General features: G+C 42.2%; 1 protein-coding gene and 1 pseudogene across 1 annotated transcript; one reads left to right on the forward strand and one right to left on the reverse strand.

The window, feature by feature from the left end:
* Window positions 1-7,517: 7,517 nt before the first annotated feature.
* On the reverse strand, window positions 7,518-7,786 carry LOC114094083 (small ribosomal subunit protein eS27-like; annotated as a pseudogene).
* A 5,737-nt stretch (window positions 7,787-13,523) lies between these two features.
* Klf17 (KLF transcription factor 17) lies at window positions 13,524-22,046 on the forward strand. Its single transcript, XM_027937026.1, has 4 exons — window positions 13,524-13,561; window positions 13,670-13,745; window positions 20,635-21,493; window positions 21,814-22,046. Exons 1-4 carry the CDS (start codon window positions 13,524-13,526, stop codon window positions 22,044-22,046), a joined length of 1,206 nt encoding a protein of 401 aa, XP_027792827.1.
* Window positions 22,047-24,370: the final 2,324 nt, after the last annotated feature.

Genomic DNA, 24,370 nt, shown 5'->3' on the forward strand with positions numbered 1-24,370 from the left:
ATTTCAACCTCCCTAACAGTACAAATTACCTCACTTCTTCTTTGCCAAACTATTTGAAGATTTAAAAACCTTACACCACCACCCATATTGAAATATAGAATTTGGGGCAAAACTGGACTGTGATTGACAGCAGCATATGCAGAGGGGCACTCTCAGTATCAGGAAACTTCATCAAATCAGGTTGCAGGGAAGACACAAAAGGGAATTGGTTAAATGTATAGGCTTACAGGTTTTCTTATCTTTATTTTTAATTTTTTTTTCCTTTTTTTGGAACCAGGGATTGAACCCGGGGTGCTTAACCACTGAGCCACATTTCCAGTCCTTTTTATATTTTATTTTGAGATAGGGTCTTACTGAGTTGCTTAGGGCCTCACTAAATTGCTGAGATTGGCTTTGAACTTTCGATCCTGCCTCAGCCTCCCCAGACACTGGGATTACAGGCATGCGCCACCACACTTGGCTGGTTTTCTATTTATTTATTTATTGGGGGGATACATGGCTGATTTTCTATTTATTTATTTATTTATTTTGTGGCATTGGGGATGAAACTCAGGTACTTGTCCATGCTAAACCTGTGATCTATTTACTGAGTCACTCCCCTTTTAGAGGTAAATGAGGAAAATAACCTGAGACCACTTCCTTAGAGGATTTGGACACACCTCTCCCAGAATACTTATATAAGAAAAATCATAAACCAGGCATGATGGTGCACACCTATAATCTCAGCTATTATGGAGGCTGAGACAGGAAGATTGAAAGTTCAAGACCAGTCTCAGCAACTTTGTGAGACCTTTAGCAAAAAGGATTTTTTGAGACCCTGTCTCAAAAAAAAAAAAAAAAAAAAAAAAAAAGGGCTGGGTATATAACTCAGAGGTAAAGTGTCCCTGGTACAAGAAAAATTCTATATTTTGATATGGGTGGTGGTGAAAGATATGTTCATATAATATTAGTCATTGCACTTTACATCTATATTTTTCATCTATATTCTATTTACTGCTACAAATGTTATATTTCACAATAATAAGGTTTTTTTTTTTTAATAAATGGTGATTATCAGAGATTGAACACACTACACATACACACATGCACAGAGCATAATCTCAATTTTATATGATGTCAGTCTCCTGGTGTCCTTTCCTGAGTTTGGCAGACAAGGTTACCAGAGGAAATGCATTGGTGGAAGATAAAAGCAACAGTGTGGCCTGGGGAGGGGATGTGGCCACTGCTTCAGATGGCCATTGTGCCAGTGAGAGCAGTGCTTCTTCAACGTCAGTGTGCACAGGAGTCACACAGAGGATCTTGCTAAAATGCCAGTTGGATTCAGTAGGTCTGGGGAGAGGCCAGGGAGTCTGCATTTCTATAAGTTGTGGTGTGACCCATGCTCTGTAAACCACCCTTTAATAGTAAGGGGTTAAAACAAATCCATGTGGAAAGCCGGTAGAAGGTGTTTTTTCCCTCCTACCCCTGTGAACCCATGGCTTGTTGTATGGCTAGGCAAGTGCTCTGCCATGGAGAAACTTTCTAAGCCCCAGTATAAGTTTTTTTTGTTTGCTTGTTTTTTTGTTTTTTTGATACTAGGGATATTGAACCCAGAGGTGCTTTACCATTGAGCCACATTCCCAGCCCTTTCTTATTTTATTATAGTATTTACTTTTGAGGGGGGTACCAGGGATTGAAGCCGGGAGCGCTTTACCACTAAGCCATGTCCCCATTTTAGGGCCTCACTAAATTGCTGAGGCTGGCTTTGAACTTGTGATCCTCTTGCCTCAGCCTCCCGAGCTGCTGGGATTAGAGGTATGTGCTACCGTGCCTGGCCTTTTTATATTTTTTATTTCAAGCGTGTCTCACTAAATTGCATAAATTCTGCCTAAATTTCTGAGGCTGACCTTCAACTTGTGATCCTTCTGCCTTAGCCTCCAGAGTTGTTAGGATTACAGGCCTGCACCACCACACCCAGCAGGACTACAAGAAACTTCTGCTAGTGGGCAGAGGATTAGCTCAGTGGTAGAATGTTTGCTTTCTGTGTGTTGAGGCTCTGGATTCCATCCCCCTCAGCACCAAAATATATATATATTTTTTTTTCTACTTCTCCATAGGTGAAAAATTCCCATTTGCCCACAATGATCTATAATTACATATCACTTTGAGTAGAACAGGGAATATATAAATCATCAGATTCAGGAGTAGCAAAGGAAAATTCTGGAGTAAAGACAACAAGTCCAACCCTTTGTGGACAGAGTGTGGAAGGTGGATGGAACCTCTTTAGCACCTCCTGCTACAACTGCAACAGAAACTTCTTTTATGAACATGTTCTGGAGAATTCCACTGACAGGACAAGAGCAGTGTGTTGAGAGGAGTTAACATAAAATGTCATGTTAGTAATACGTGTAAATGCAAAGAGAGCATCTCTTTCTGTTGGAATTAGAAATAGGGCAATTGTTAAGGATCATTTGACCAGAAGAAGCAAGGTTTCATATCTGACGTGCTAGGAGTCAGGGGATGTCTGTTTTTAGGACTAGTGTTGTCACAATAAGCCAGTCTCGGGTGGAGCAGGCCCTAGGGTGAAATGCATTCTGTAACCCATGCAGCTGCTGAGCCTACCACACAGAAGTAAGAGGGCAGATTGATTGCCACTGGGGAATTCCAGCAGATGTCCAAAGAGCACACAGCTCTGGTCTTATACAAATGTTTCTAGAGCCCTAATGAAGAGGGTACACACTCAAGTCGGTTTATGCAGCCAGCAAAAACCTGCCAAAACCTGACAAAGACAGTCCTGGGATGGAAAATGATAAGTCAATCTTATCCATAAACATACATACAGCAATCTTTTCTTTTTTTTCCTCTTTCTGTACTGGGGGTTGAACACAGGGCCTCATGCATGCTAGGCAAGTGCTCTATCACAGAGCTACAGCCCCATCTCCAAAGTGAGAGATTTTTGAGAGTCAAAGCTTTAGGAGCCATCGTGTGGTGCTGCCACTGATCCTTCTGTGATGTAAGTAGGATGTCCAGATAAGGGTTTCTCCTGTCTGGGCTCCAGAATGAGATCAATGGGAATAACTGTAGCCAAAATTTTGTGTGCACTAGAAATAACCCCTGTTACCTGAAACCAGTATGATCTGCTGATTATTTGTTATTGCAGAACTAGAGAAGGTGTTAGGAGAAGCAGATGCTCAACCTACAAGTTTTCCATTTTGTTGGATGTCACTGATAGGCCTTTTGCTTCTACTGGGCTATATGAACAAAGGAACTATACATAAGTATGCACACCGGTCTAAAAAGGCTGGCAAACCTTTCTTTATATCTGCACAGGCTCAGATAACATTGGTACGGTTAGGGCAAAATCCAAGGATGCTCAGGTCCCTTAAATAAAATGGTATAATATTTGTACTAAACCTATATACATCCTCCTGTATATTTTAAAGTATTCTTAGATTACTTATAACACCTAATATAATATCAATACCTTTTCTCCTCCTCCTCCTCCTCCTCCTCCTCCTCCTTCTTCTTCTTCTTCTTCTGGCACTACAGATTGAACCCAGGGGCGCTTAACCACTGAGCCACATTCCCAGCCCTCTTTTATTTTTGTTTTGAGACAGGGTTTCACTAAGTTTCTTAGGGCCTTGCTAAATTGCTGAGGCTGGCTTTAAACTTGTGATCCTCTTGCCTCAGCCTCCCAAGTCGCTGGAATTATAGTAGTGTGTCACAACACCTGGCTCACAATGTAGTTGCCATCTAATTAGTGACACCATACTATTTAGGGAATAACAGCAATAATAACATGCAAAAAATCTGTCCACATTCAACTTTTTTCCTAGAATATTTTCAAATTTCCGTTGAATCTGTAGTTATGGAATTCACAGGTTTAGGGGAAACTGTGGATAATGAGGTCAGACTTTATCTAAAATCCAGTTAAATCTCATCTTTTCTCACTCCTTCATGCCCTCAGGCCAGACTTTGACAAAAGGAATTCAAGGAAAGGATAAGGTGTGGTCTGCTTTCCTTTTTTTTTTTTTTTTTTGGTGCTGGGAAGGTAGTATCATCCTCTTTCTCCACAGAAAAGTCTTCACTGGCCTTCTCCAGAAATCTTCACCATGGCTGATTTTAGGACTGTCAGCAAAAGAGTCTGTGCAAAAGAGTTCAACATAGATAAACTTCCTATTTTCGTGTTGCTCTGTTTTACTTGGCCACTGGCTGGGAAGAAATCAGCTTCCAGGTGCTGGACACCCCCTTACTAGTTTTTCACAAACATGTATCTAGTATAGTAGTTTGTAAAAATGTGTAAACAAGGCCTCTGGCCTTGAGCTGGACTTCCCAGAGATGTCAACATTTCTAAGATAAGAGAAGTTACCAATTGGGCTCCATGGAAATGGCTGGCAGGGGGAGGGGGAAAAAGGGAAGAAGAAGCTGTCTCCTTCTCAGGTGTTGTCCTTGAAGGTTTAACTTGCCCAAAACAGTGAAAGAAAAAACTGCTTTTTATGTGAACTTCTGCAGACTGTGAACTTTGGAGCCCCTCCCCCTTATATGCTGAGTTTAAAATTCTGAAACTACCTGAACTCCAGGTTCAGGGGATTGATTGAATACAGCAAAAGCTGTGCCCTCTGAACCTGGCTGCAGCCAAATACAACTGTTTTCTGCTGTCTTCAGTGCCTTGCCTCATCTGTCCCAACAAAAAGGAATTGAACCCGGGGACACTTAACCACTAAGTCAGCCCTTTTTTATGTTTTATTTAGAAACAGGATCTTGCTGAGTTTCTTAGGTCCTAGCTAATCTGCTGAGGCTGGCTTTGAACTCACGATCCTCCTGCCTCAGCCTCCTGAGCCACTGGGATTCCAGGTGTGCTCCAGTGCATCTGGCAGCTTTCTTTCTTTCTTTCTTTTCTTTTCTTTCTTTCTTTCTTTTTTAATTCAAGTGGATCAGAAGAAAAGAACCATAAGTGAACAATTATTTTTGCCTTGCCTGGCGCAGAGTACAGAAACGACCCTCTGAGGATGTACAGGAGAGGGGATGTAATGGTGTGTACACCTGTTTAATGTCATGGTATCACACTGGTGATGGATTTTGGGCACTGGAGTTTTCAGCTGACTGGAAGGCTCAGGAGCCTGCCCAAATATTGAGGCACAGGAAAAGGAAATGTGACCAACCAGGTTGAAGGAGTGTTTGGGTCTCACCTTTCAACACCAAGGACTTGCTGTGTGGAATCCCTTCCTTTCCCAAGACCTTGTATCTGTTCTCCTGACTTTACCTTGTAGTGAATTCAAAGGCTTCAAGAGACAAATAAACCCACACTAAAAAAAACTTTGCTTCGGGATTCCAGATTTCTTCCCTTATGTCCATGCTTGGAATAGACTGTCCCCTTCGTCGCCTTCTTCTTCTTCTTTTTTTTTTTAAAGAGAGATTTTTTTAGTTTTCGGCAGACACAACATCTTTGTTTGTATGTGGTGCTGAGGATTGAACCCGGGCCACACGCATGCCAGGCGGGAGCCACATCCCCAGCCCCCCTTTGTTGCCTTCTGTTGGGGACAGTCATGTCTTCCTGATTCTCCAAGTGAATCCCAAGAGGCAATGGATTTTTTTTTTTCTTTCTGCTTTTTCTTTGTTTTTCTTTTGGATTTCTTGTTTTCGTTTCTGGTTGTTGGCCAGGTCTGTATCTGGGACTTGTTTAATTTAAATTTTGAGTTATGTCCTGTCCCATAGAGAGCCCTTGATGAATAAGATAGGCTAAAATTGCTGAGAAGGCAGCCTGTGGATTTAAGAGTCTAATTTTGCTTTCAAGAGTATTCAAGAGAGCCAGGCATGGTGCTACATGCCTGTAATCCTGGCACCTTGGGAAGCTGAGGCAAAAAGATGCCAATTTGAGACCAGCCTCTGCAATTTAGCAAGACTCTGCATCAAAATAAAAAAGGACTGGGGATGTAGCTCACTATAGAGTACCCTTGGGTTCAATCCCCAGAACTAAGGGCATAAAACAAAAGAAAAGAGTGTTCAAGAGGGCTCGGGTGTAGCTCAGTGATACAGCACTTGCCTGGCATTAGTGAGGCCCTAGGTTCCCTGGGGGCACTGAACAGTATTCCAGAATCTAAATGAGTTTTCCCCAACAATAGTTTTATAGTTTGACCATTGGACATCTCTACTCGAGGGATGGTAGAACCTGGTTTCTGTTGAGAGAGTGATGGTAGAGAATCTGGCTTATTAGTTTTTTTTTTTGTTTGTTTGTTTTTTTTGTGGTATCAGGGATTGAACCCAGGGCTGTTAAGCCAGAGCTCTAGCATCAAGCTACATCCCAGTCCTTATTCTTTTTTATTGTTGGATGGTTTATTTGCGAGATCAGATCACTTGAAACTATTTTGTGCCCATTGGGAAGAAGAAACTTTTGTGATCCCAGCCGGTGAGATTCTGCAGCTGTGTCTGCTCTGACTGGTGTTGGAGCTATAAGACCACAGCTGCAGACACTGTGCCTCTGCAGTCTGTCACTGAGACAAGCCTTAAATCTCATGCAGTATTTTCCGCCTTCCTGAGAGCATTAACAAATTAGATTATAAAGACTTAAAGGAGCTTTGTTCTGATTGGTTTATGGAGACTAAAAAGAGCTTATATAAATCCAATTTTGCCCAAACTCCTAGAAAACAAAGAAGCTAAACTTCTAATACTCTAAATGGGTTAAATAATATGAAACAAAAACCTTTCTCATATAAATTGTTAGCTCAGAAGTGATTTTATGCAAGAATCCAAGTTGATATAGTTATGCAAGTTTTAATCCTTGAACAAGTCAGATTGATTGGATAATTTGCCCTAAAAAATAAATGTCTTGGACCACCAAAAAAAAAAAAAAAAAAAAAAAAAAAAAAAAAAAATATATATATATATATATATATATATATATATATATATATATATATCTTTTCCTGATTTTATCACATATACTTTTCTGTCTTTGGTTGTTGTTCTGGGGCTAGAACCCAGGGGCACTTTACCACTGAGCTACATCCCAGCCCTTTTTATTTTATATTTTGAGACAGGATCTCACTAAGTTGCTTAGGTCCTCACTAAATTGCTCAGGCTGGCCTCAAACCTGCAATCCTTCTGCCTTAGCCTCTCAAGTCCCTGGAATGACCAATGTGTGCCACTGCACCTGAAACTCATCTAGTTTCAATCACCCTTGTAACTTTTACTAAAATAACTAAGTTCTATTTCAAAGAAAGAACTGGGAAGTAGGACATTGAGAACAATTTATCATAAACAAGCATTTTAACAGACCAACAGAGTTGATGGGAACATATAATTTTACCCCCATAGCCATATACATCCTTTTTGGTATCTTCTTAAAATGCAATTTTTTTTTTTTTAGATTTTTCTCATTCATAATTTATTGGGAGCTATGATTTGTCTCTTAAGCATATGCAAATCTTAAGCAATCATTTCAAGAAGAAAAGGTTGTATCAACTTGTGAGTTAAATACTTTTGGATATTGTTTTCAATTTTTTTTTATCCAAAATGTGTTTATTGGGATGTTTTATCATTCATCTTGATTCAGGTTGTTTTTCGTGCTGCTTACTCCTGAAGGAACATTCTTCTGTAAGCCTTGCTTTTCTACCTTCCTGTATTTGGCAGAGGACAGCCAACACACACATCTACTATTTGGGCATGACTTAAGACTGTGGTGATTTTATGGCATTCTGGGCTTTTCACATCCATGATATAGGAAATGAGGCTCTTTACCAGATGCTTCTTCTTGTGCTTCCTCTTCTTCTCTTTTGGAGAGATGAAGGAAATCCTTTACCTGAGCCATGTTCTTGTGGGGAGTGTCACTGCCAGAAAGCTGGGGGGGATGGGAGAGGCTCCAGGGAGGAAGGCCACAGACTTCCATTGTTCTTCCTTGAATTCCAAAAGATTTTCATGAATAAGTTCTTTGCTTCCTCCTCCTCCTCTTCTTTCTTCTCTTCTTCCTCCTCCTTCCCCTGCTCCTCTCCCTCTCCCATCCCCCCTCCTCCTCTTCTTCATCAGTTGGGGCGTGGACAGTTAAGGGCATTCACATCAGAGCAGTCCAGAGGTGCAGAGCGGCATATGGCAGGTGACTAGACAAGACATGCATAGGGCAGGGATCGTGCTCTGTAAAACACTAGCATGTGTGAGGTCCTGGGTTCGGTCCTTAGCACCACATACAAAAATTAGCAAATAAAGGCATGCTGTCCATCTACAACAGATGGCCAAGGATGTCCCAACTTGACTGAATTCAGTTTCCTTTTTCTCAAAGTGGACCCAGAGGAGCAACCTGTCTCCTAACTCTCCTACAGTTAGCTCTCAACAAGTTCGCCAGCCACCTCAGCAGGGAAGTGGGGTTCCTTGGACAGCCAGGCCTGCCCAAGAGAGCTGAAACAGGGGCTGCTCTTGGGTCCTACCTGGGGTACTGGATTTGTTACCAAACGCTCTGTCCTTGTCCAGTTTCAGAGGTCTTAATCCAGAGAAGGCTGGTTCCACTCTTCAGGTCTTGAGGTGAGGCTGAACATCATGGTGGGAGAGTGTGGTGGAGAGAAGCAGGTCACAACATGGTGGTCAAGCCTGCCGAGTGCAGTGGTACACACCTGTTATCCCAGCAGCTAGGGAGGCTGAGACAGGCAGATTGAGAATTCAAAGCCAGCTTCAGCAACTTAGTGAGGCACTTAGCAACTAGCAAGACCCTGTATCTAAATAAAGTATAAAAAGGGTTGGGGATGTGACTCAGTAGTTAAGAACCTCTGGGTTCAATCCTCAGTACGAAGAAGGAAGAAGAAAGAAGAAAGAAGGAGAAGGAGGAGGAGGAGGAAGAAAAATGGCAATTATCAACACAGCCATTAAAATGACCCAAAGAGGGCTGAAGATGTAGCTTAGTGGTAGAATACCTGCCTAGAATATGCCAGGTCCTAGGTTTGATCTCAATAATGAAACAAAATAAGAAAATTCAAAGCTGGGCCAAGTGGCAGGTGCAGTGGCACATACCTATTAGCCCAACTATGAGAGGCTGAGGCAGGAGGATATCAAGTTCAAGGGCAGACTCAGCCATGTAGTGAGGTCCTAAGCAACTCAATGAGAACTTGTCTCAAAATAAATTAAATAAATAAGAAAGGTCTGGGGATGTAGCTCAGGAGTACTGTGCCTTTAATCCCAAACACCACATATTCTCGCATCCCCCAAAAAATATATTAGAGTGGGAATTTCCGAGGATAAGGAGCACAGTTAATGTTCTGAGAGGCAGAGTGAATAGGCAAAAAATGAAATGGGAAAATAGTACAGATAACTGAAGAATGAAAAATAAAGACTTTAAAAAATTACCCAAAGATTAAACTGTTTCATAATATATAAAAATAAGAAGCGAAGGTACTTAGTATTCATCCTAGGTTTTAAAGTTAACAAAGACCTTGGGATTTATATTTAAATGGATGTATTATAAAACACATACTCTCAAAGTTTTTCTTAATCTTACCATCTTAAGTATTTATCATTCTCCTGAATATTTTTATGTCTTTTTTTTTTTTTTAATTTAAAGCAAAGGGGAGAACTATGGGGCTGTGGTTTTGGCTCAGTGGCAGAGCGCTTGCCTCGCATGTGTGAGGCCCTGGGTTCAATCCTCAGCACCACATAAAAATAAATAAATAAAATATTGTGTCCAACTACAACTAAAAAAAAAAAAAAGGTGTGTGTGGGGGAGAACTAGCTGGACGCAGTGGCCCACACTTGTAATCCCAGTGGCTCGGGAGGCTGAGGCAGGAGGATGGCAAGTTCAGAGCCAGCCTCAGCAATTTAGCAAGGCACTAAGCAACTCAGCGTGACCCTGTCTCCAAATAAAATATTAAAAAGGGCTGGGGATGTGGCTCAGTGGTTAAGTACCCCTGGGTTCAATCCCTGGTACACAAGAAAAAAAAAGGGGAGAACTGTCCATATATATATATATATATATATATATATATATATATATATATTATTTTTGGTATTGGAGACTGAGCCCAGTGGTACTTTACCATTGAATCACATTCCAAACCATTTTTATTTTTTTTTATTGTGAGACAGGACCTCAATCCTCCTGCCTCAGTCTTCAGATCTTCAGAGTTGCTGGAATTACAGGCCAGCAACGCTGCACCTGCTCATTAATACTTTTAACAGTATACTATCATCAGATACTATCATACTGCATGAATTCCTTTGCAACTTGCTTTTTTTCCTTTGAGCTTACTGTTAGACCAGGACGCAAGAAAAGACCACTGACTCCAATTAAAATCAAATTAAAGCAAGCTTATTATTTCGACCGGCCGGGCTGCCTCTCCCTCCCGAAACGGTGGGAACAAGACAGCACCCCAACTTTCCTGAAGCCCAGCTTTATAGCCCAGAAAGTTACACAAAGAGGGGTTACAGATAACAGAACTCTGACAAGCATCACACTAATGGTAGTTTACATTTTTTGCTGGCCCCAACATCAGAATTTATGAGGACCATTAGAGCCTCAGAGAGGGTCGTTGTCTGGCCAGGGAAGGCCAATATTTATGAGGTGTCACTAAGTTTCAGAGAGGGCTGCTATCTGGTCAGAGAGCCAGGCATGGGTGAGTTCAAGGCACGGGCAGGCATTCCAAGCAGGTTCAGAATTTGCAGTAATTTACAGTAAAGCTGAAATTATCTTTTCATGGTTTTGTGGGGAGATGCCCAATTATAAGAAAAGATCAGGTTGGGTCTATCACTTACATTTTTCATACCTTTTCTTCCTTACATCTTTTCTTTTTCCCCCCTCTCTCTTTTTCTTTTCCTCTCTGTTCCTCCCTTCTTTAATATATATTTTTTAGTTTTTCGGCATCTTTGTTTGTATGTGGGGCTGAGGATCGAACCTGGGCCGCACGCATGCCAGGCAAGAGCACTACCACTTGAGCCACATCCCCAGTCCTGTTCCTCCCTTCTTTCTTTCCTTCCTCTTGCTTGCTTGCTTGCTGGGCTGAGGATCCACCCAGAGCCTTGAGCATACTAAGGCAGTGCTCTACCTCTGAGCTATTCTTCCAGCCTCTAGCTTACATTTTTTTAAATGAGCTTTTTATTTGGGAATAATTTTAAATCCATGGAAAAGTTGCAGAGGTTGCAAAGACAGCGCAGAGTTACTGCATATCTTCGCCCAGCTTTTCCAGATGTTAAAACTAAACATAAATATTCTTGACAGAACTAAGAAATAGGACTGGGGACAAAAACCTGGTTTTGATCTCCAGCACCCAGAAGAAAGCAAACAAAACTAAGACATAAACATTAGTATGATATTACTAGATAAATTAGATTTTGTTCAGATTTCACCAATTTTCCCACTCATGTCCCTTTTTTATTTCAAGATCTAATCAGGATATTCCATTACATTTAGCAGATTGCTGCTTTAGACTTATGATATGTGACATTTTAATTCACCCATTCTAATTAAAGTTATACTGCCATTGTTTGACCATACCACAATGTATTTATTCTCCTATTGGTAGCTGTTTAGGTTGTTTCAAATTTCTTTTTTGCTATTACAAACAATGATGTAACCCTTGTACTTTTGTTTTTATCTTATACTGTCAGGAAAGAAAGAGAATATCTATCTGTAACTTACATTGAAGAATAAACCTGTACCTTCAAAATCTGGCTCCGACTTTCTTTTCTAAATGCATCTTTCCCCGCAGCCTAACCTCCAGGTTCATGACTGGCTTCTCCAGCTTTCTCTAGTAGTTTTGTTTTGTTTGTTTGGTCTTTTTTTTTTGAACTGAAGACTGAACCCAGGGGCTTTTTACCCCTGAACTACATTCCCAGCCCTATTCATTAATTTATTTATTGGTATGGGAATAGAGCCCAGGGCTGCTTTACCACTACACATCACACCCACCCCCAAACCTTTTTACTTTTTATTTTGAGACAGGGTCTTGCTAAGTTGCTTAGGACCTCACTAAATTTCCCAGATTGGCCTCAAATTTGCAATCCTTCTGCCTCAACCTCCCAAGTCACTGAGATTACAGGTGTGTCACCTGCCTGGCATTTCTAGTGTTTTCTAAATCTGCCCATTGCTTTCTTGTTTTCCAGTCTGACCTTTTCTGTATGTGTCCCTCACTGCACCCCTATCCCCAGTACTATTAGAATGTTGTACAGTTTAAGAGCAAAATGGGGTTAGTAAGGAAAGCTTAGATTTGGCATGACATAGACTTAAGCTTTATACTTGTGTACCTCTTCATCTGACAGAGTTAGTAATCATCTCCAATGTGCCAGACACTGTGCTAGGTACTCTGAAGTTGGTCCTTAGCCTCTTCTCTCCACTCTTCTCCTGGGCTATCTTATTCATACTAAATGGTTTTGAGTCTGAAATGTACAACTCTTGCCCAGACTTTGATTCCTAAGCTTCTAACCCATCCAACTGCTTCCTGGACATTCCCATTTGAATATCTCATAGAAAACCTCAAGCCACCCCGTTCAAAAATAAATTAATCACCAGCACACGTCTTGAATCTGTCCCTCTTCTGGTGCTCCTTATCTTGGAGAATGGCATCAGCCACTTCCCAGGAACTAGGGTAAATCCTTGTCTTCCCCAGCATCAGCCCAAAGCAGCACAAGTTCTGTCAATTCCATTACCTTAGAGCCTCTCATATTGGCCAACTGCATCCATTGATTAATTCATCCTGCATTTATTCGATGTCTTTTTGTGCCTGAACCTGTCCTAGGTTTTGGGGAAATAAAGCTAAGCAGGCCCTGTGCATCCCTCTGCCCACGTGCCACACCCATCCCTTCTGTTCACTTCTCTGCAGCCACCTGGCTTTCCTGATTTCCTTCTTCTAATGTCCATTTTCCTATGGCTGGTTCTTTTTAGGCATTTAGTTCTCAACTCACATTTCCTGTTTTGTTCTCTCCAAACCACTGTCCAAAAGCATGTTAATTATGGCCTTTATTATTCATTGCTTGTCTACCCATTTAGGATGAAATCCCTGAGAGCAATGACTTTGTTCTTTGTCATCATTGTATCCCTAGTTCCCTAGTTTCAAAAACAAGGCCCAACACACAGAGGATACACAGAGAATACATAAATTGCCTGGAGGACCTTCCTTGATTTGTACAGGGAAGGCCCAGCAATAGCAGAAAAGATCCAGCCCTCCAAAAGCTTATGGCCAAAAGTTGGGTCTGGTGGGGTGGTGTCCCTCCTGCCTGCAGAGGCCCTACACCTGGCCCTGCCACCTTCTCCAGCTTTCCCCCTGGAGGCCTGGCTTGGAGTCTCAGACCTCGAAGTCCCCAGAACCTCCTGGGATCGACAGAGTTGCTCAGACTGAAGGTTGGGAGGTGTAGGGGTGTGTGTGTGTGTGTGTGTGTGTGTGTGTGTGTGGTGTGGACACGTAATAACTTTAAGTAATAAAGATCTGAGAACTCTTGTGGACCCTGCCTACGTTGGGGCAGCCTGAACAACGGTGGCAGCTGGGAGTTGGGCTGGGTGGGGCCCCCGGTGAGTGGGTGGGGCAGGTGAGTGGGTGGGGCAGGTGAGTGGGTGGGGCAGGTGAGTGGGTGGGGCAATGCGTGCGGCTGTGACCCCGCCCCCTGGCGCGGCGCGGTAAGTAGAAGCTCAACCAAGCGATTGTGGCGTACTGGTGCTGGGACGCCTGCCGGCTGCTGCGTCTGGCTTCTGCCCTGGCCTGAAGTGGGTCTGGATCCCTCGCAGTCCCAGGGTGCAGCTGGTCCTGGTTGACATGGAGCACGAGGCTGAACGGTGGCAGACTGCGCACCAACCGGTCCTGGTGAGTCTGGTGCGGGGGCCCAAGGGCTGGCCCGGGGGGTGTTGGTGGAGTGGTGGGGAAGCGAATGAAGGATGAAGTGGAGAGAAGTAGAAATCCGTGTGGGGTGGTGGTTTACAAACAAAAGAGGAGTGGCTACAGCCCGAAGGATGGGTTAGGAAAGGGAGGGATGGGTGATGGGGGACATTTATTCCATTAACATTCATCTGGTATTGGAACCTGTGCTGGATTCTGCGGGTAGAAGGGTTCCAGGCAACTGGCCGCAGACTGGGAAGCAAAGATAAAAGTTAGCAAGTCAGCGTACAGGACAGGAAGGAAAAACTTATTTATTTACGCAAGATTGTACCATCTCATTTTATTTTACTTTATTTTATTGTTTATTTTTTATGTTACTGGGAATCAAACACAAGGCCTTGTGCATGCTAGGCAAACACTACCACTGAGCTACATTCCCAGCCCTCATTTTAATTTTTTTATGGTGCTGGGTATGGAACCCAGGACCTCATTCGAGCTAGGTAAGCCCTCCACCACTGAGCGACATCCTTAGCCTAGGCCACTTTGTTAGTAATAATTAGCAGAATATAAGTATGCAAATTGCGATGAAGAAGTACAAAGAAACTCTGGATCTAGGGACAGAGGTGTTTGATCTCACTTAGGAGGTTGAAGACACGTCAGGATTTGGTCTGGTACTAAAGAACTGGATTCCGCTTTAGAGGAAATGAAAGATGGGTGTTGAGATGGAGGCCCAGAGAGTGATGGGAAGAGTGGCCCTGGGGTGGGAGGCCTAGAGCCTGAAGCCATTCTGGGATGGAGTTGGTTGTTCCAAAATTGGTAGGAGAGTTTAAACTTTATCTACCAATTAGATTTGCATTTCTGAGAGTGCCCTGGAGGAGGTGGGCTGAATCAGAGTGTTCTGCAGCTGCAGATTCAACCATCCTAGAATTAAAAAAAAAAAAAAAAATCAGAAAAATAATTGCATCTGTGCCGAACATGTACCAAAAGCAAAGTATGAGATGGAACAGGGTTAATAGGGCATTTTGGGGGAAGGGAGTGGTGGGCAAGAATAATCATAAGTTTTGGATGCTGTCCGTTTGAAGTGCCCGTGGGCTGTCCAAATGGAATCAAGCTGTAGGAAGGCGGAAAACCCAGGTGAGTTCTTCCTTGAAGCTAGATTTAAGAATAATTGAAATGTAAGTAGAAATTGACCCATTATCATGAGAATGCCCTGAGAGAACGGTGTAAGGGCAATCTGCAGGAGACTGGAGGAGGGGGCCAAATTGTAGAGAAAGAGAAAAGCCAGAAAAGTGTATCAGTGGGTTGGTGGCCAAGGGAAGGATACATTTCAAGAAGAGTATGGCACATAATCTCGGAAGCTCCAGGGAGGTCAAGCAAAGAGTCAGAGAAATGTTGATTAGATTTAGTGAAGACAGATCTGGAGAGATGGGAGCCAAGAAAAATTTGGGAGAATGATAGGGTGATGAAGCTATGTTTAGGCAACTCTAAAACTTGTGAAAGAAGATTATTCTTGAGTAGGAGTGGGGAAAAGGCTGAGTACCCCCAGAAATACCTACCTAATAGATTTGTGGTACTGAGGTTTAAACCCAAAGCTTCATGCATGCTAGACACACCCAACAATGTTATCTGGTGCTTACTGTGTGTTGACCTCATGTTTGCTGAGTATTTAGTGAGGATAAAGCAGATGAGATCACCCTAGGTCTAGAGTTAAAAATTTTTTTTTCCATCCTGGCCAAAACATGATCAAATCTGTCAAAATTAATTTTTCTTTATAGCATCTTATATTCAATCCTTATTCACAATTCTCTAAGTTTCCCTTTAAAGCAGGTATGTCCAAACCAGGATCTAATTTCAAGACAACATGCTGCATCTGGTTTATGTCCCTTGAGCCTCTTTGAAACTAGAGTGTTTGTTTGTTTGTTTGTTTGTCTTTGGTACTTTAGGGATTGAACCTAAGGTCACTTAACCACTGAGTCACATCCCAAACCCTTTTTATTATTTTATTTTGAGATAGGATTTTGCTAAGTTGCTGAGGCTGGCTGTAAACTTCTAATCCTTTTAACCGGGGAGAAAAAAACAGATTGATCTCTACATTCAAACTTAACCTTTTATCCATGGTCAGAAAACAATCTGTGTGATGTTACCAATCTGTATGTACCCAAATGTCCAGTTTCCTACCAGCCATTTACTTATTGGGTTTTTTTTTGGCGGGGGGGAGGGGAGAAACTAAGGATTTAACCCCGGGGGTGCTTTACTACTAAGCCACAGCCCTTTTTATTTTTTATTTTGAGGCAAGGTCTCCTTAAGTTGCCCAGGGCCTCACTAAATTGCTGAGGTTGGCCTTGAACTTGCTCTCCTGTTTCAGCCTTTTGAGTCACTGGGATTATAGGCGTGTGCCACCGGGCCTGGTTTGCTTACTGATTTTAATACCAAATTTTAATTTTTTTCTCCATCAGAAATTTCATCAGGGAGTTGCAAAATAATGGCAGTCCCAGCATTCCTTCCAAATTCATTAGATTATATTCTTCTACTGTAAAGTAGGACTTAACTGGAATCATTTAGCAATTGTTATTTTCATTTGAGTTTGGATTGTTTGTTTTTTGTTTTGTTATTCAGTTTCCGGAGTTCTCCATACAGTATTTTAAAAAAATTTTCCTAATTAGTTATACATGACAGTAGAATGCATTTTGTCATATTGTACACAAATGGAGCGTAACTTCTCATTCCTCTGGCTGTACATGGTGCAGATCCATTCCAGTACTCCATATATAGACATATTTTGCAAGTATATTCTCTATTTTGTGAGTTTTCTTTTAATTCTGTTAGTAATGTTCTTTGCAAAAAAAACAGTTTTTAAATTTAATTGTATGTGTGTGTGTTTGTTTCATCTTTTTAAAAAATTTATCTTTTTAGTTGAAGATGGACACAATACCTTTATTATATTTACTTATTTATTTTTTATGTCCCTCACATGTGCTAGGCAATCACTCTACCACTGAGCCACAAACTCCACCCATCAGTTTTTCTTTTTGATTCACAAATTTTTTTTAATTCTCATGGAGCTACTTTGTCAGTTTTTATTCTGTTGCCTGTGTCTTTATCATATCTAAGAAATCACTGAGCAATCTGATGTCATGAAGCTTTATCCCATTTTCTTCTAAGAGGTTTTTTTTAGTTGTAGTTGGACACAATACCTTTATTTTATTTATTTATTTTTATGTAGTGCTGAGGATCCAACCCAGCACCTGGAGCTGAGCCACAGGGACAGCCCCTCCCCAGCCTTGGGGTCGGGGCGGGGTGATGGTGGTCCTCCTAAATCCACTCTTCTTCTAAGAGTTTTGTAGTTTTAATCTCTTGCCTTTAGGTCTTGCTCCATTTTGAGTTGTTATATGTGTGTGTGTACATGTTTTTTGTTTTGTTTTTTAGTGTTTGGTAAAATTCACCAGTAAAACCATCAAGTCAAGGGCTTTTCTTTGTCTTGGAGGCTTCTGATTAGTGACTTAATCTTGTTATTAGATTTTATGGATTTTCAGTTTATTTGATTTAGTCTTGATAGTTTTGTGTTTCTAGGAATTTGTATATTTCCTCCTGATTATCCAGTTTGTTGGTGTAGCATTGTTCATGGTACTCTATGATAACCCTTTTTATTGTGTAGGATTGATAATGCCTCCTTTTTTCATATCTTAACTTGTAATTTAAATCTTCTGTTTTTCCTTAGTCTAGCTAAAGGTTTGGCAAGTTTGTTAATCTTTCCTAAGAACCAACTTATCTATTCACATTTACAGCTGTTCTTTCCCCCTCATCACTGCTTTGGCTGTATTCTCTAAGTTTGGGTATGTTCTGTTTTTATCTTCATTGATGTTATGGTTTAGATATTAGGTGTTCTCAAAAGCTCACGGGTGAGACAATGCAAGAACATTCAGAGAGGAAATGATTGGGTTATGAAAAGCCTTAAACTGAGTGAATTAATCCTCTGATGGGATTAGCTGTGTGATGGCTGAAGGTAGGTCCAGTGTAGCTGGAGTGGGTAGGCATTGGGCTTGTGTATATATATTTTGTATCTGGCAATGGAGACCTCTCTCTACCTTCTGATCATGTGAGCTGCTTCTCTCTGCCATAATGTTCTTTCTCACCTTCTGCCCCAAGAAATGGAGCTGGCTGCCTATGGACTGAGACCTCGAAACTATGAGGCTCCAAATAAAACTTTCCTCCTCTAAAATTGTTCTTGTTAGGTCTTGTAGTTACAGAAGCAGAAAGCTGACTAAAACAATTGGACTCTTAAGTATTTTCCAATTTTCCTTGTGATTTCTTATTTGACACACTGTTTTTTTTTTTTTTTTTTTTTTTTGTTTTGTTTTGTTTTTTTTGTACTGGGAATTCAACCCAGGGCCTCCTACATGCTAGGCATACACTGTACCACTGAGCTACATTCTGGTCCTTTTATTAAAGTTTTATTTTGAGATAGAGTTATAGGCTGGTCTCCATTTTATAACCTTCCTGCTGCAGCCTCTGGGAGCTGGAATTACACGCACCACTTTTTGGTTCCGGGGATTGAACCCAGGGTTGCTTAATTACCAAGCAACATCCACAGCCCTTTTTATTTTTATTTTTTGACACACAGTCTCACTAAATTGCCCATGCTGGCCTCAAATTTGCAATTCTCCAGTCTCAGCCTCCCCAGTTGCTGGAATTAATAGCTGTGTACCATCACAACCAGCTTTGCCTCATATATTTTGATGGTCTATTATTAGGTACCTAAATGTTTACGATTGTTTTATCTTGCTGAATTGGGCCCTTTACTAATATATGTCTTTTGTCTCTTGTAATTTTTTCTTTAATTTAAAGTTGGTTCGTGTAGCCTCCTCCAGTTTTTACTGTTTGCTGTTGCATGGAGTATCTTCTCTTTTGCTTTCAACCTATTTGTGTCTTTGGCCTTTGTATCTAAATTGAGTTTTTTCTTTTTTGTGGTGCTAGGGATTGAACCTTGGGCCTCACACATGCTAACCAAGCACTCTACCACAGATCTTCATCCCCACTCCTAAATTGAGTGTCTTATAAACAAAATACATCATGTTTTTAAAAGTCCTTTTGGCCAATTTGTCTTTTGAGAGTATAATCCATTTACATTTAGATTGAAGAGTAAAATCACATTTAAAATATTTACTGACAAGGAGAAATTTAATTCTTTGATTTTTTTTATCCCTCATCTTCACCATTATGTCTTACTTATTTATTTTTTTCCCTGTAGTGAAACTTATACAGTTTCCTCATTTTCTTTTGTATCTCTGTAACTATTTGTTGTTCCCATAAGGATTACACTTGATATTCTAAAGTTATAACAGTAATTTGAATTTATACCAGCTTAACTTCAATAGCTTAACATAGTTTTATAGCATTACATTTTTATTCATTGTATGCTCAGAAATACAGGTTCATAATTTTTATGCATTAGTATCTTAAATTATGTAGAAAACAAAAAACAGAGTTAAAATCAAAGTTATAATAATCTTACTTTTTAAAATTGTCCTTGTATTTACGTTTCACAGAGATCTTTATGATAAATTTCTCTATATGGCTTCAAACTACTGTTGTCCTGTATCCTTTCATTTTTACTTGAAAGACTGTCATTAGCATTTCTTTCTTTTTTTTTTTTTTTTTTTGGTACTAGGGATTGAGCTCAGGGGCATTCAGCCACTAAGCCACATCCTTATCCCTATTTTGTATTTTATTTAAAGACGGTCTCATTGAGTTGCTTAGTACCTCACCATTTCTGAGGATCGCTTTGAATTTGTGATCCTCCTGCCTCAGCCTCCAAAGCTGCTGGGATTATAGGCATGCTCCACAGCGCCTAGCTGCCATTCGTTTCTTGCAGGGCAGGTCAAGTTGGAATGATCTGTCAGTTTTTGTTTCTCTGGGAATATCTTAATATCCATTTTCGGGGACTTGGGATTGAACTCAAGGACACTTGACCACTGAGCCACATCCCCAGCCCTAATTTGTATTTTATTTATTTAGAGACGGGGTCTCACTGAGTTACTTAGTGTTTTGCCTTTGCTGAGGCCGGCTTTGAACTCGTGATCCTCCAGCCTCAGCCTCCTGAGTCACTGGGATTACAGATATGCACCACTGTGCCGGGCTTAATATCCATTTTTGAAAGAGGCAGATTTGCCAGATATAAGATTCTTGATTGGTAGTTTTTCCCTTTAGCACTTTTAATACATCCAACCCCTGTCTTTTGGTGTACATGGTTTCTAATAAGGAATCTGGTGATGTTTTGAGACAGGACTCTCTAAGTCAGTAGATGGCCTCCAGCTTGTGATCCTTCTACCCTCACCTCCATAGTCACTGGGATTAGGCATGTGCCATGGTGCCTGGACATAACTTCTCTTTGATGTCAGATCTGTTCATGCAGTCGCTACTCGGGAATCCCTTTTCTATAGATAAATATTTGCAAATGGTGAAGTCAGGATCCATCTGAAGCCTACATTCTTGATGTCTTTGAGGATTTCTGCACTTATTCTGCTGGTTTGAGATATTTTCACCTTCATACATATAATCTGGAATTTGAGTGTGTTTTCAGAGTTTTACTGAAGGTAGCTTAACATGGAACATCTTGTTTTCTTTTTGTTGCTTTGTATGAAATAAAAAACAAACATGCCAACAGGAAGAGTGGCACAGCTTACACCTAGGCTCCGTCGTGCTCCTCCTGTCAACAAGACCTGCTTCGTAGCTCAAGCCAGAGAATAGTCTGGAAGTGGGTTAATTCAGACCAAAGATGATGGAAGCTTGGATTAGAATGGGATCTTGGGATGGGAAGGAGAGACATGTGAAAGTGGAAGTTCATCTTTTTTTTTTTTTTTCTCTCTCTCTCTCCTAGGATAACGAGAGAGCAATGTCCATCTTGGATATGTCTCTGTCTTTCAGAAGTGGCGGAATACACACCTCTTGGAACCACAGCCCACTAGACACTCAACACTGTCCTCAGGGCACAGAGATGTTAGGGACCTTTTTGGTGTCTGCTGAGGCACCTGTGCAGAATATGGGTGAAGTGGGGCCCCAGTTCGATGTGTTACTACCTGAGTACTCTGTGAACTGTTGCCCCCAAGCGGCTCTTGTCCCTTCCCAGATGACTTACTGTCAGGGAGTCTCTCCCTCCCAGCCAGGGATGATGATGTACGAGGAGCCCCAGATGATGATGCCTTTAGGAGAGCCCAGTATTCCAGGAATGGCCAGGACCTTCAGTGAAAATCTGAAGATACCCCCCAACAGTCTGCCAGTCCCAGATTCAAGTGGCATCTCCATGTCCCACACTAATGCCCCAACAATGCCTTATTCTGATCCCCAATTACTACCTTCTCTCAGACCCTCTTTAACTCCTAAAATGTTATGGGCCCCAAACATGCCCTCCACTGAGACCCAGCCTGTGCTTCCCTCCATGGTTCAGATGTTGCCGCCTAGAGATCCCTATGACCTTGTGATGCCCTCAGATAGGTCCCAGTCTTTGCCGACCTTAGACCCCCTTGATGCTCTTGGGGACAAGTTAGACTGCCAGGAAGACCTCTTCCTACCTGAGCCGCCCATCCAGGCTCCAAGGAGAGCAGAGAACTCCAGTGGCCAGAAAGCAGCACCCAGGAGGAAATCTCCCCTTTCAAGGCCTTATTGCTGTCAGTATAAGAACTGTGGAAAAGCCTATACCAAGCGCTCGCACCTTGTGAGTCACCAGCGCAAACACACAGGTGAATGAGGTACCAGATGGGGAGGAGATAGAGGAGTCTGGGCTTTTTTTGGTCTGTGCTGGAGCACAGATTTGTAATTTCTTAGGATTAACCCTTCATCTTTCAAGCTTGGACCCAAGCTACACTGACCCCACCAACTTGCCATCCAGAATGACTGCCAAGATGACTGGAGTGGCACTGATCATTGTTGTCCCTCACTGGTTTCCTGAATCTTCCTTTTTGATTCCCTGATCTTGACTGCTCTTGTTCATAGTTATATCTCTCCCATCCCACCTTTTGACTCCATCTACTAAATTTCATCTCTCCTTGTCACTCCCCAGGTGAGAAGCCTTATAGATGCACCTGGGAAGGCTGCCCGTGGTCTTTTTTTCGTTCTGATGAGCTTGGACGACATATGCGGATACACACCAGGTATCGACCATATGCATGTGATCAGTGTGGCCGACAGTTCATGAGATCTGACCATCTCCGGCAACACCAAAGGATTCATCAGCCCCTGCCAGGGCAGATCAGCAGTGGACAAACAGATGGTCCTCTTGCTCCTGGTCTTTAGGTCTATCTCTTCCTCAGTTTTGTTTTTCTACCCAGTTGCTGCCTGCCTCCAACCAACTCATCTCTTGGTAGGAGCAGCTTAGATGAAGATGAAGTTTAAGAGGCAACATCAAAGCCCAGATGAAGCTCTGGACTCCATCAGAGTTTCCTCAAATCCCTCAAAGCCTGTCTTGAATGGCCTCGCCTCGCTGGGGACACCTACTGTTGAAGTTTTGCCAGACAGGAAGATGAGCACAATGGAGATTGAGAGCTTTATTTAAAAGCTCTTTATCAAGTCGCTCCCTGGCCTGAAACCTTTTAGTGACTCTCCTTTGCTGCTACATAAAATCCATGGTTTGGTCTTCCACAGTTTCCAGAGCCAGACTATGTTCAAATCCTGAGCTTTCCACTCACTAGCCATGTGACCTTAGGAAAAATCTGTGATCACTATACCTTATTTCCCCTTCTGGAAAATGGGAAAGACGTACTGGCCTGTATTGGACATGTCATATGTATGGCATCAGATTCTTTGCTTCTTTTTTTTTTTTTTTTGGCGGTTTGTTTTATTTTGTTTTTGGTACCAGGGCTTGAACCCAGGGTCGTTTAAACTGAGAGCTACATTCTGAGTTGCTTAGGGCCTTGCTAAATTGCTGAGGCTGGCATTGAACTCTCAAGCCGCTGGGATTACAGGCATGTGCCACCACACCCAGCTGCATCGGATTCTTTTTGTCGCTCACCATCCACATGCTTAGAGTTTGTCTCTTCCAAACTTGTGGGCATGGGGTCTGGCATTCCATGCACCCACAGCAACCTTGAAGTGTAGGGCAATTCATGCTCTAAGGGGAAGATTTGACTAATGAGAAATGGGAAGTAGGAGAAAGCCATGCGGATGAATTCTGCCTTCTCTCCCTTCCATGAATTGCTATAAGGCATTATTTCTCCCATACAGCCAAGCCTCTGGGGAGATTCCCAAGTAGGCAGGGCATATGCATGCTGGGCCTCTTCAAGGCTTGTCATGAAGCAGTGTCCAGCTTGGAAGCAATCACTGCATTACCTACCGTTCACCCCTGCCTTGCTTCCATTTTCTCACCACTAATGCCTTGGGTTTGTACCTCCAAAATAAAATATCAGCATTTACTTCTTGGTTTAGGCTCTGTTTTCTAGGTGAGTTGGGTGGAAGAAGAGGAGGACATTAGCCTGGGGTAGAGAAGGACAAACCCCAGGCATGTTCACTTCTCCCCCACTTGGTACCTGGATCACCAAGTATTAAGTAGGAACTAATCCTGTCCTGCTCTCCTGGAGTTGAGGGAAATGATTATCCTGGAAACAGTCCAGTAGTTTAGAACCTTATTGTGGACTCAGCAGGCCATTTTACTAACCAGTAAACTAATAGTAAGAAAGGAACTTGATGAAGCTATCAAGTGGCAGAGCTGGGACCCCAGCCAGAGGTGAATCTCTTCCCTAAGATGGTGCCTTCCATAGGTGTTGGCCTGAGTATAGCCAGCCACTGCCAAGTGATGGTGCAGAGGTGAATCAGATATATTTCCTGACCTTCTTGATCTAGGGGGCACCTAGGTAACTGTGGCCATGAGGAAGAGAAGCCCCTAGCCCTCAGTCCTTGCAGCCAGCGATTGGGTGCTAACATTACTTATCCCTGTTACCCTTGGTCACCTGGCTGAGGTAGTGCTTGTTAGGTTTCTTTATTGTGAAATTACTCAATTTCCTCACATTGTACCCTTTATAAGAAAGTGAGCTCCATCTGCCTTTTGTTAAATATGCACATTCTGAATTTGGGTAAAGAGCATCTAGAGGCCCACCCCAGGTATGCTAGCGCCATCAGTGGCTCAGTCGAAGGCAGCCAGACAGGATAGGGTCGGTACAGGGGTGGGAGGGCAGGGGGCCAGCACAGCCAAGTCTGCAGGACTTCTGTGTATCAGAACGCTTGAACCTACAGAGGTCCTGATTCTCTCCTTGACAGCACTAAACACTTTCAGAAGTTTCGTCCATGATCTTTCTGTTCCACTATGGAGACAGCATGCCTCTGTACCTCTGAACCCTTAGAGCTCAGCACAGAGCATGACCAAGGGTTTGCGTCTAGTTAATGGGAGGCAAGGCTAACTAACCTCCTTGAAAGCTTTGGGTCTGAATTGTGAACCTGAGAAGTCTTCCCTGATACATCCTTCAGTTGTGTGCACGTTCCTCACCCATGGGTCTGCAAAGCCTGGTGCTCTCTGTATTAGGAGCAACTGCCAGAATATCTCTTCCAGGGATATTCTTCCCTCTTTATTCACCAGCTTGGTTTATTGACACAAGGGTGTTCTAATATTACACTCTTGGGTTCAAGGG

The sequence above is a fragment of the Marmota flaviventris genome, chromosome 10 (genome assembly GCF_047511675.1).
Source record: "Marmota flaviventris isolate mMarFla1 chromosome 10, mMarFla1.hap1, whole genome shotgun sequence".
Taxonomy (NCBI): domain Eukaryota; kingdom Metazoa; phylum Chordata; class Mammalia; order Rodentia; family Sciuridae; genus Marmota; species Marmota flaviventris.

What these genes read in the sequence shown, in the direction of transcription:
- Klf17 (XM_027937026.1), top strand. Translation starts at nt 13,524, where the DNA reads ATGCGTGCGGCTGTGACCCCGCCCCCTGGCGCGGCGCG. An exon ending in CTGCGCACCAACCGGTCCTG is followed by an intron (nt 13,746 to 20,634) that starts GTGAGTCTGGTG and finishes TCTCTCTCCTAG; the next exon opens with GATAACGAGAGAGCAATGTC. An exon ending in TCACCAGCGCAAACACACAG is followed by an intron (nt 21,494 to 21,813) that starts GTGAATGAGGTA and finishes GTCACTCCCCAG; the next exon opens with GTGAGAAGCCTTATAGATGC.